Below are 13421 nucleotides of genomic sequence, written 5' to 3'. Positions count from 1 at the left end.
ACCCCCTTTTTTGCATAGTGATCCTGGATATGGGCTATTCCATATCGGTCTGTCTGAATGGGCAATTTAGAGACTAGGTTTTTGGCCACTGTTTTCAGATGTTGTTTTCACATCGATCTTCAGGCTTATGTTACTAGTTTTGGTGTTTAATCTGTTACTGTATCCCAACAGTTTCAGGGTTTTCCACATTTAGCTTGGGTTGTTTTTGTTCTCCATAATCTTGTCATTAAAAAAGGTATTTTTAGCATCATCAATTAATTTACTCACTTTATTTCTCAATTTCTTAAATTCAATCCAATGCTGCTCTTCCTTGGTCTTCCTAAACATTTTAAACTAGCATTTCTCTCCTTGATGGAATTTAAAATAACCATGGTTCAGTTCATTGTTTGATCCTGACCATTTTCTCTGGTGCCAGCTTATTTACAGACTCCAAGAACATGGTTTTAAAAAGCCTGCAAGCGTTGTCTACCTCAGCGCATTGCAAAACAGTGGCCCAGTCTGCTTCACTAAGATTATCTATAAAAAAGTCTATAAAAAAGATAACAGAGAAGTGCATAGCAGAACTCATCACTCAGCTTAATAACACTCTGGCTAACGGCGCCACTGACGCACCAGCTGCCGCGGGGAGGGGGGGTTCATCCGCGGGAGGGGGACACACACACTCTCTCATTGACGGAACACAGCGTGAGATTAGCGTTCATGGGAGTAAATACTCGGAAAGCTGCAGGCCCAGATGGGATAACAGGATGAATACTAAAGTCCTGTGCAAATCACCTGGCCCCAGTATTTACATCCATATTCAATCTATTCCAGGCTGAGTCCATGGTCCCTGCCTGCTTCAAAATGTCCACTATAATCCCTGTACCAAAAAACTCCTCTCCAGCAGGCCTAAATGACTACAGACCGGTGGCACTCACCTCTGTGGTCATGAAATGCTTTGAGAGGCTGGTCAAGGACCACATCTGTGCCCCTCTCCCTAGTAACATGGACCCACTGCAGTTTGCATATAGGACAAACAGGTCCACTGATGACGCGGTCTCCCAAGTACTACACAACACACTATCTCACCTTGACAGTCAGAAGGGGGGCTATGTGAGATTGCTGTTCATTGACTATAGTTCAGCTTTCAACACCATAGTCCCCACTAGACTGGTTGACAAGCTGACCGATCTGGGTCTGAGCTCCGCCATGAGCGCCTGGATCCAGGGCCCTCATTTATCAATGGTGCGTACGCACAGATATGTGCGTAACCCATGCGTACGATCATTTCTAAGCAAAGTGTGGGACTTATCAATTTGAACGTGTGCTTGACTTTGTGCGTATATTTACGCACAGCTCTGACGTGCGTACCTGGCGCCCGGTGGTAGAATATGAATATTGCAATGCAGAAATAAGCTTCTGTGCATTAGTTTCAACACTGGCATGTTCTGTATGACCCGTAATTCATTATAGTTAATTGTAAAATAGCGACAGTAGTGTAATTATTGTCAAACCCTATAAATATAACAGACATGATGGAATTCAAGTTCAAGTTTGTATTGATCACATAAAAGGCAGGCTACACATGGCGTAGGCTACATGGCAGTGAGATTCATTGTTCTTGTATATGCTCTCATATTATTGTTTATTTAGGCTACCTAATACCGACATCAAAATAGATTGTATGCCTCTACAAATCATATGCAGGTAGAAAATTGACGGAGAACTTTAATCCCTGGGTATTAATCGAACGAAACGAAGAAAAGGCATATTCCAGCATGGTTATTAATGACACCAATGGCAAACAGTGGTTAACGGTCTTTATTACATGGCGTTTTAACATTCGCCGAAATGCTTGATTGTGATTGGTCAATAGCGCTCGTCAGAGGTCCGTTATTACTCGATAACGGACATCTGCCGAGCAATAATGACCGCTGTTCGCAGCTGTTCGCAATCAAGCCCACTGACACACACTGCAGCAGTGCAATCACACCTGCCGGCGATAATAATAACTTTATTTGGGTTGACAGCGGACGGAGCCACAGAACAACTGCGTCTGCATTTGATCTCGTCTTGTCGATGGTGTAAAATGAATTAGGTATATTGTTAGTAAGTTAGCCATGTAATAAGCGGGATAATGTATACTGTAGCTATACTCGGTCATTGTCGCAAAATAATTGACCTTCACTACGTTTAAAAACACCTCGGCGAGGCACCTCGGTATTCTAAACTCTGTGTCGGTCAATTATTTTGCGACAATGATGAATGATGAATACATTATCCCTTACTTATTAGTGTTTGCGCTGCCAGGCAGCAATGGTCTTTAGGAAGTTAATAGATATCATATACGACATACATCACCGTACGTGTACATGTCTGTCAGCCTGTCGCGTATTTCTCCCATAACACGCTTCGCTCGGCTTAGTCCACTTTTCCACATTTCATGGGGGTGTTTCATTACCGTATATGGTTAATTACGGGCAGTTCTATATGCAAATACTTAAAATCATGCACGAGCGCGGAGCGTAGAACAAATGGTATTTATCAACACGGAGTGTGCGTAGAACCTGTGTACGCACGTGTGATAAATCCCGATTTTTCTGTACGTACACACATTCTAAATTCTGTGCTTAACAGTTTGAGTGCCAGCCATTAAAATGGGAAACATGGTTAAATGCCAGCACCCACTTCAATGATAGCGTTGTGAACGCATAATCTCTCTCTTAAATTATGGCTGTGTCTAATCTGCCTGTCGTTTATCAATGACTTGTTTGCAGTCAACATTGTCGAAACGGATAGTTTTTTTTAATCGGTTCATTTTCGTTTTATAGCATTTTATAGCCCTCGTTTTTCAGGAAAATATATAGATTCTGTGATAAAAGGCATTTACTGGAATATTCTAGCATACACAAAAACGTTGTAATTTTTCGGCCTATTTATGAATCGTTTTCAAAAAAACGCTAGATTATCGATAGTATAATGTACTTATGCACGCTATAGAGGCGGGCTGAAAAATCGATTCTCTCATTTCCTCATCAGCGATCACAGCCACACACACACGCATAGGGCAAACACTGATATATCTGTGAAAACATCTCTGATTATCCTAAGACTGGTCAAATAAATTCCTTACCTGAGATCAGATGTTATCCAAAAAGATTATTCCAATTCCTGATCGCCATTCCAAATATCGATCACGCTTATTGATTACAGTGTTGGGTCCTGTAAATACATAATCCACGCGTTTTCCGGGCCGGCGAGCACAATCAATCCTTCAGTTGGCTTGACGGAAAAAAAACGATAGGGGGCGGTATCTTCCCAATTGAGCTCAGATAGACTCTGCAGCACTAACCCGAGGCTCGATTGATGAAATATGAATTCAAATCGCCAATAAAAAAAAACGACAAACAAACGTTATATAGCGTCGGGGGCACTCAAATGTCGGCATGAACTAACGACAAAGCGCGTCCGTGGCACTCAATGTGTTAAGAACGAAAATAGAACACTTTCTGAGCATTGTTGATAAATGAGGGCCCTGGACTTTCTAAGTGACAGGCCCCAGGCGGTCAGGGTGGGGGGTCATACCTCCAGCAAAATCACCCTGAGTATCGGGTCCCCCCAGGGCTGCGTTCTGAGCCCCCTGCTGTATTCACTGTACACACATGACTGTGTGGCCAGGTTCAGCTCCAACTCCATAGTGAAGTTTGCGGACGACACGTGGTGGTGGGGCTGATCTCTAACAATGACGAGAAGGCCTATTGGGAGGAGGTTGATGTACTGGCACGCTGGTGCCGGGATAACAGCCTACTCCTGAACATTGGTAAAACCAAAGAGCTGATCGTGGATATTAGGAGAATACAACAGGGGACACACACGCCACTGTGGATAAACAGGGCTATCGTGGACAGGGTGAGCAGTTTCAAGTACCTGGGAGTCCACATCACAGAGGACCTGACATGGTCAACACACATAGATTCTGTGGTGAAAAACACTGTACAACTGTACAAGCAAAACTGTACATTGGAATATTGACAACCATACTTGGTCATTTACTGTACATTGGAGGGGGTTGGGTTAGGACATTTACATGGGCCAGTTTCGAATTGCAGTCTCCCGTAGGTGTTCTTTGAGAGTGTTTTTGAAAGTGGGTAGTGATTCACATTCCTTTACAGCTTTGGGTAGGGCGTTCCACATTGATGTGGCATAATTGCGAAACGTGCAATTTCACTGTATGCCCTGGTATATATGTGACAAATAAACCTCTTGATTCTTGATTCTCCTTTCTCACTCCACCCCATGCAGTTCGGGTTTCGAGCGAAGCACACAACCAAAACAGCAAACTGCTTCTTTCTGGAGTCAATCAAAACAAAGATGGACGTGGTTGGAGCGGTGTTCCTTGACCCGAGAAAGGCCTTTGACACCATCAGTCATGACCTACTTAGCACCAAGCTTTCCAGGTTCAACTTTTCACCCACAGCAATAAAAGGGATATCATATCTCGAGGGTAGGAAACAACATGTCAGGATTAACAACATCACATCACCCCCTTGAAATATGATGTCGGCCAGTCGGGGTGCCGATCCTGGGACCTTTGTTGTTCAGTCTGTTCATAAACGACTTGCCCTCTGTCTGTGCTGGCACAACAGCCCAGATACAGATGGTTTACGTGCACACAAACAATAAAACCCAGGCAGCACACAAACTGAACGCAATAATGGCACGCATAGTAAAATGGCTCTCAGAAAACGGTCTCCACCTCAACGCAAAGAAAACAGTCTGCATGTTCTTCGAAAAAAGATCATCTGTAACACCTGACCCAGACGTGTTTGCAGCAAAGGAGAGGCTTGAAGTAGTCAAAGATTTTAAATACCTCAGAATAAACTTGGACTCAAACCTCACCTTCAAAAAACAGGTAAAAAAAAGTCACACAGGCCGTAAAATTTAACATAGCCAACTTTAAATACATCCGAGACTGCCTCAACATGGAAACAGCCAAACGTTACTTCAACTCAGTAATTATGTCCCATCTGACATACTGCATAACCAGCTGGTAACCAGCTGGTATCAGACCTGCAAAACCACATTGACACCAATTCATTCAGTTCATAAACAGGCCCTGAAGGTGTTGGACAAGAAACCCTTTCGCCACCACCACTTTACCATCCTCCAAAAACATGCCCTGCTAAACTGGGAAAACATGCTGAAACTAAAAGATGCCAGCCTGAAATCCAACACGGTCTAGCCCCACCACCTCTCTCAGTTTTGAACAGAAAGCAGCAGGTTCACCAGAACAGTCCTAGAGGGAAATTTCATCATCCCAGGGAGAAAAAGCGCATTTAGCAAATCAGCCTTCTCGATCAGAGCTGCAGAGTTCTGGAACACCATCCCACCACACATCCGCAGTACTAATACCCTCACACACACACTCAAATCATGGCTGTTACAAAATCAGGTCTGTGACCATGACCATTAGCAAGGCACGTCGCAGTCCAGCTGCCCAGCCTCCGTATGCTTGCCCACTAGCTTGACTGTCCTGATTGTGATTATGTGGTTATGTGATAAACATCTAGCCCAGGGACTACAACTGAAAACTAGCAACCCTGCTAATGTTGGCATATTTACAGTTTTTTATTTGTATTAATTTATAAATGTATAACTGTTGATTTATATGCACTGTCCCTGATCAAATAAACTGAGTAAACTAAACTAAACACTCAATTCAACCGGGCTAAACAAGGCTGGTGTGAACGCACCAGGCATGGCAGGAACAGGCAGGGAAAACAACCAATAGGACTAACTGGGGCAGACAACATAAATATACAAGGGGAAGATTTACACCTAGGAAACAGCTGGGGGTAATGAATGATGACTAACAAAGGATACAAGAGGGACATCTGCCTGGGCCGGAGTGTAAACACAAGGGGCAGGGGGAGACCGGGACAGAGCAGGATGCAGACCAGGACAGGACGGGACATAAATTATCGATTGTCGATTTTCAGATAAGCCTCACTTAGAGATAGTCTGTACTATAGAACTATATAAATCAGTCTGTAGCAATGGCAGGTAACCTGAACAATTAAGAGGAATGTCACAGCAATTGTAGGAATGTTGGAAAGTAAAACCACTCCAGACACTGTGATGGATGCACTCTGACACTACCTAGCAACTGTGTGCATCAGTGGGTCCTACTACTGCTTGTGCCTGTCTGTCCGACATCTCAGCCTGGATGACGTCCAACCACCTCAAACTGAACCTAAGCAAAACAGAATTGCTCCACCTGCCGGCCAAATCCTCCCCCCTAACCGACCTTTCAATCACAGTCGAGAATGCAGCTGTGACTGCGTCCCCGACCGCCAAGAACCTTGGTGTTGTCCTCGACGACCAGTTGAACTTCTCTGCTCACATCGCAGCGACGACCAGAACCTGCCGATTCCTCCTGAGCAACGTCAGAAGGATACGCCCCTTCCTGACAAAAGAAGCCACCCAACTCCTCGTCCAATCAACAGTCATCTCCCGCCTCGACTACTGCAATGCACTGCTCGCTGGCCTCCCGGCCACTGCCACTAAGCCTCTTCAACTCATTCAGAACGCAGCGGCCCGCCTGATCTCAAACCTACCGAAGTCGGCCCATGTCACCCCACTTCTTAGGGACCTGCACTGGCTCCCCATTGCTGCACGAATCCGCTTCAAGGCCCTCGACCTAGCATACCGTGCGGCAAAGGGAACCGCTCCCGCCTACCTCCGGTCAATGGTCTCTAACTACACACCCTCAAGACCCCTACGCTCTGCATCTTCTGGCCGCCTCAGACCTACTCCTATCCAAGCTCCGGGAGGGTCATCAAAGAGAAGTCGCCTATTCTCAGTCCTTGCCCCACAATGGTGGAATGAACTACCCACCCCAGTTAGGACAGCCGAATCACGTCCAATCTTTCGCCGTCGACTAAAGACGCACTTCTTCAACCATTATCTGAATTAAAAAAAAAAAAAAAAAAAAAAAAAAAAAAAAATCTAACCCTAACTAACCGTACTGTCATGCACTTGTCCTAATAAACTAACCTACACTGTAGCACTCAACACTTTGATGAACATTGTTGCTCAGCTGATAGAGTTGTGCCCTTCCTGATGGCTTGTCGTACAGAACTTGTAAGTCGCTTTGGATAAAAGCGTCAGCTAAATGACTAAATGTAAATGTAAATGTTGTGCAAATGAGTGAAAGATTATTAAGTGCTTCTATAAATGCTACACAGACACACACATTCTGTAGTGGGAGACAAACTGGTCGAACTAGAGGTGGTGACTGAGAATGAAGAAAAAGATGGACGCTATAAAGGAAAAACCCCTCCCACCCACTCTATGAGGAGCTAGCCAAGATGAGGAGCACATTCATCCATAGATTCATGCCACCACGACACACCACTAATCGCCTTGGAACTGTTGAGATTGTTTAACTGTTTGACTCCCAACTACTAAACACTGCACGGACTCTCTCCGGTACTATGTATACTATTATCAATAAAGTATACATTGCCTATAGTGTATTGCCATTCTATTACTATTCTATTCTACTCTATTATTTTTCTGTCCCCCTGCCTGTACCTGCCCTCCCTCCTCCCTGTGCTGCTATGATACCTGAATGTCCCCAAGGGGATCAATAAAGGAACACTTGATTTGATAAAAAAAAAGTTTTGATCAACTTTTTCTCCCATTTTCTATTTTTCTCCCATCCCAATTTCATATCGTCCAATTCTACCCTCCCCTGTCTCGAACGCTGTTAGGCCATGCCTCCCACTGGCCGGCTGCAATGTGGATGAAGCCTTGCATCACGTGTCCCCTCCGGTACACGAGGAGGCAGCCGCACAGCGCGATCTCTCAGCGGCGGGGGTCTGCGTGGGAGGGACACGCCGCCCCCGTTGCTTCCTGATTCTGCTGCGCAGGCGCACCAACCGACCTGTAGGAGTCGCTGTCCACAACGTCCGATCCCCACCCACCAGCTTCCCACCCCTAACACTGCCAATTGCGTTAGTATGAACGACCAGCCAAGCTGGTAGCAATACCGAGAGCTGGGCTCGAACCCAGCATCTCCTTCATTAGTGGCGAGCGCCTTGCCCACTGCGCCACTTAGCCGCCCACTGATTTGATTGAATTACATTTTTTTTTAAATTCAAGATTCCAGAAAACATCAAGGATGAAACACAAAAAAGTCAAGACTTATTTCCATTGTGGCCCTTGGTCTCAGACAGAAAAGCAATAAAAAAACATGACCACAAGTAACAATATGACAAACTACATAGAAGTGCAAAATTTAAGTGCAGTACAACGTAGCCACAGACAACAATGTATCAGACATTTTCATAGATTTTAAAATCTAATTTCTAACATTGTGGAGGAGCCATGATTTGACTTTTTTTTCTTACAATTGTGTCGGCTACTAATGCATTTTAGCTCTGAAGGTAGCAAATTCCAATTTGTGGCTCCCCAGAATTCATATATTTTTTTTAATCCTCTTTTTCTCCGCCTGATTTTTCTGTGCTTTTTCCTCCCATCCCAATTCAGTCATTATGCCAATTCCCCGCTCCCCTACCTGGTCGTTGTGCGCATGTGCCCCCTACTGGTCGGTCTAGGGAGCCCTGAGGTCTACCACATGCTTCCTCCGACACATGCGGAGACAGCCAGCGGCTCTCTTTTCACCTGACAGCGCGGACTCTCATCGGTGAAGTGTAACGCGTGGGAGGTCACGCTGCCTTCACCACTTCCTGTCTTTAGCTGTGCAGGCGCCATGACCTGACATGTAGGAGTCGCTGTCCACAACGCCAGATTACCACCCATCAACTTCCCTCCCGCTAACTCAGCCAAATGAGTTAGTATGACGGCTGGCCCAAGCCGGAGGCAATGCTGACACCTGGATTCACATTGGTGACGAGCGCAATCTCCGCTGCGCCACCCAGCCGCCTGGCTCCCCAGAATTTAAAAGAACGTTTGCCCATATTTGTTTTGAACCTTGGAATACACAGGTCGGCGATGCTGGCTCTGGTGTTATGGGTATGCATGTCTCTATTCCACTGAAAATTATTTGTAAGATAATTGGGCGCCCTATAAATGTTGTGAACTATATTGAGCTGGAGTTGAATGGACCTGGCTTCCAGAGGGTGTTGTTTGCCCACATGTGCTTGACTTGACATGAACGTATGATTGGATTCGTTTGCATATCCCACAGCCAGTGATAATATATTGTTAGGATGTTTTTCTGCTTATTCATTTTGTTTCATCATATACTATATTTTTAATAGAAAATAAAATGTATTATACAATTGGTTGGATGTGTCCGTCTGTATTTCTGTCTGCAGCTATATCTCACAAACGGCAAGGCAGATTAGTCTAATATTGGTTGTGCACATTCATGACAGCGGTAGGATAAACTATATTGGTGACGCCATGACCTCTCCTCTAGTGCCACCATCAGACCAAGCCTACACTTTTAGAATTAGTTTATCTTGAATACCCTTTATTCTAATCTTTTCAAGTTTGTGGTGCACAAACCCCTAGAGATATTAGCCTATTGATTTTGGTGACCTCATCACTTTTCCATGCCTTACCATTTAATAGTGTGTAACCGTGTAATGGTGTGTCATAGTGTACTGTGTAACAGTGTAATAGTGTGATGGTGTAATAGTGTAATAGTCTGCATTTATTATATATTGTAGGTGTTTGCTCTGTGAGTGAGAGAGAATAAATGTGTGGCTGCTACCTGGTAGAGATTTACACTCTACAGAGCGCACCTTTCTAGTTTGTCTATATGACTGACTGCAGTGAGACGTCGTCTGGGACGTAAGTACCTGTCATGCAGAAGCAGGATCTGATATCTCCTCGAAGCAGAGGCTCCAGCCACTCTCTCTTCTGCTCCTCACTGCCAAACATGTGGAGCACCTCCATGTTTCCTGTATCTGAGTAACAAACACGGACCGGCTTAAACATCATAAACATCACGAAGCCACAGCTATGCTCGGTTTGGAAACCAGATGCTTTTCACATATTTCATATTATGTTTGCCAGAATGTGAGAAAAGAAATTAAAAAAAATCGGGCGGCTAGGTGGTGTAGTGGGGCAAGGCGCTCGCCACCAATGCAGGAGACGCTGGGTTCGAGCCCAGCTCTCCGCATTGCTATCAGCTTGGCTGGTCGTTCATACTAACACAATTGGCAGTCGAGCCAGTATGACGGCCAGCCAAGCCGGAGGCAACGCTGACAGCCGGATTCGATACCAGTGTCTCTTGCGTTGGTGACGAGCGCTTAGTCTGCTGTGCCACCCAGCCGCCTAAAAAATACTTTTTATCATTGTTATTATTTAATCTCGCTATTGCTACCGCCACGTCAGAGTCGAAAACACAGGTGGAAAAAACTAAATAATTATACGACCTTCTTAAATGTAATAGCTCCTTTTCTAAGGGTCTTAAATCATCCCTTAAACAAATGTCACATAAGATATTGTTCCCAGGTGTATTGCATTCCAAGGTGTTTTAATGTTATGGTCCTATCTGTAACATATTGTAACAGAGCAGATTATAACCTGGGGCCATAGGATCCACTGGCGGCCGCCCTGCTAAGCACCAGACCCGTTAGCAGGTGCTGGTTGACTGCGACTGACTCGTTAGTAGTTTCCAGTCGTCATCCCCCGCCGAGAGGTGCTACGTGAACCTGGATACAGATCCACAGGACAGTGAGATCCCACCGCTGCCACCAATGTAAATGAGCGGATTTGAACCTGGGACCATAGGATCCACAGGCGGCCGCACTAACCAGCTGAGCTAAAGGGTCCGACCCCGTTAGCAGGTGCTGGTTGCCTGTAATTTGCATTTTGTCATTTAGCTGACACTTTTATCCAAAGCGACTTACAAGTTCTGTACAACAGGTCAGCAGGAAGGGTACAACTCTTGCAATGTTCGTCAAACAGCGTTGAACTTGAGTGCTACAGTCTTGAGTGCATAGTAGTAAAACATATTAGCATAGTATGTAGTAATATAGGCAAGGACGATTATTTAGTAGCAAAGCGCATGATTGTAGTTTTTCTCATTTCAGATATTGTTTGAAAAGTTGTGTTTTTAGTCAACGGCAAAAAAATTGGCAGGTTTCATCTGTGTGGTGGGAAGTTCGTTCCACCATTGTGGAGCGAGGACCGAGAATAGCCTGCTTCTCTTTGATGACCCTCCCCCGGAGCTCGGATGGGACACCCGTTTACAATATTAATCTCACTAGGGATGACTGGGGTGTGTTTTTACCAGGGGCCTGGCAGTTGAAGACCTCTGGGGCGTAGATACAGTGGCCAGTCTCCTCTGCGATGTAGGCGTAGTCCAGCTGACTGAGGCCGCTGACCGCAGGCAGGAACAGGTTCCACAGACCCGCCGCTCTGGCCTTCACCTGGACACACACACACACACACACACACACACACACACACACACACACACACACACACACACACACACACACACACACACACACACACACACACACACACACACACACACACACACACACACACACACACACACACACACACACACACACACACACACACACACACACACACACGTCAATGTACACACATGCACAAACACACATTCACACACACAGTTGCACGCACACGTACATTCTAGGAAGTCTCGTACCAAGTATCAAGCAATCAATTTCAAATATGATTGATTTTGGCTTCCCACGATCATGAAAACAAGATAAAATGAGATAAAACGACTATTGTGCCGCATGCTGCGTTGCTCTCATTTAGTCTGGTCTTGTAAACGCAGCAGACCCCGCCCCTCCACCCCACAGTAGTCTCAGCTGGTGTTGAGAGAGCGAGGAGGGAGCCACGGCACACGTTTCTCCAGTTATTTTGAAACATCTTTGGTAAATTGTAGAAGATGACAAAAAGGCGGCATTTGGTCGAGAAGAACGGTGAAACAAATTCAGCCGTCGTCGTAAGATGTCCTCAAATCATTGAGTAGCCATGTTTAATGATCGTGATTTCAATATCAATCAAAATAATCGTGTTTTTTACGATTTGTGCCATCATCGAGCAGCCCTAGAAGAGCACTCTGATTTGGAACGATTCCCATTTCTCCCACAGTAAACATTCTAAGTGAGTCAGTGGATCCGATAGAGGCCAGACCCCGGGGGCTAGGCCTCGTCTCACGAGGGTCTAGTCGAGGCACGAACAACACACAACCGCACCAAGTGAGACCCAATGACAGCCAGATCGAGACCCGGTGGCGCACGTGAGGCCGCGAGGCAGATGGCATAGAAGTACAATCCAGTCCTCACCTTCAGCTCCTCTATGACCTGGGGGGTGTGCCATCTCTGTGGGGAATGAGCGTGTTGGGAGTAGTACTCTGCTACTTCCTGGGGCAAACAAAAGAGTTATTTTTTCATTTTTACTTTCCCACATAGTATATGTAGCAACTGTGAAAATAATAAGGTATTCCTTTATTGATCCCCTTGGGGAAATTCGGGCTCGTAGCAGCATAGGGGAGGGGGGAGGGGAGGTACAGGTATGGGCAGGGTAATAGTAGAAGGACAAATATATAGGCAATAGCATGTTATCTGAATATAAAAATATGAGAAAAAAGTTAAAACTAGTGTAAACAAAGGTGCATATGAGGGTCTGTATACTCATTGTTACTCAGCTGAAAGAGTTGTACCCTTCCTGCTGACTTGTCGTACAGAACTTTGGATAAAAGCGTCAGCTAAATGACTAAATGTAAATGTGTGTAAATGTTCCGCCTGGATAACGACCAATCACCTCAAACTGAACCTAAGCAAATGGAGCTACTGAGCTACTACTACTAGTCAAATCCTCCCTGCTGCCAGACCTTTCGATCACAGTGGAGAATGTAGTCGTGGCTTCGTCCCTGACCCACCCAACTTTCTGCCGTTGACTAAAAACACACTTCTTCAATCAATATCTGAAATTGAAGAAAAATACTAACCTTCGTACTGTTTTACTATTATGCACTTTGCTACTAACTTGTACTAAGTAATCTACCATGCCTATATGACTACCTACTATGCTAATATGTCTATACTACTATGCACTCAAGACTGTAGCACTCAAGTTCGACACTGTTTGACGAACCATGTTACTTACTCTTAGTTGCCAGAGTTGTACCCTTCCTGCCGACTTGTTGCACAGAACTTGTAAGTCGCTTTGGATAAAAACTTCAGCTAAATGACTAAATGTAAATGTACACACAGGGACATCTGCATGGACCGTCCAGGACACCGACCTTCTGAGCAGGAAGAACATGTTGTCTCATGAAGTCTTTGACTTGTTGGAGGACGGCCTGGCCTGCGGCTGTCTGGTGGAACAGCCTGTCTTCCGCCCCTTTGACAGAAGTCTTCACTTCCGCCGGGTCTGGGAGGGACCTGGGGGGAGGTGACACAGGCGAGGGACAG

At 45.3% G+C, this 13421-nt stretch overlaps 1 protein-coding gene across 2 annotated transcripts in view; it reads right to left on the bottom strand.

Moving 5' to 3' along the window:
• The window catches only part of acad11 (acyl-CoA dehydrogenase family, member 11), a 90815-nt gene that overhangs the window by 58874 nt on the left and 18520 nt on the right, over positions 1-13421 (bottom strand). The window contains exons 9-12 of one of the 2 annotated variants that reach the window (XM_084326465.1): positions 13253-13421; positions 12291-12368; positions 11252-11390; positions 9813-9920 (exon numbers count right to left, since the gene is read on the bottom strand). In XM_084326465.1, the coding sequence (XP_084182591.1) occupies positions 9813-9920; positions 11252-11390; positions 12291-12368; positions 13253-13421 (494 nt within the window). The remainder of the gene's footprint in view (positions 1-9812; positions 9921-11251; positions 11391-12290; positions 12369-13252) is intronic. The other variant, XM_084326466.1, reaches the window with a different exon arrangement.

The sequence above is a fragment of the Notolepis coatsorum genome (genome assembly GCF_963971535.1).
Source record: "Notolepis coatsorum genome assembly, chromosome: 12".
Lineage (NCBI taxonomy): Eukaryota > Metazoa > Chordata > Actinopteri > Aulopiformes > Paralepididae > Notolepis > Notolepis coatsorum.
This window is presented reverse-complemented; position numbering and strand designations above follow the sequence as displayed.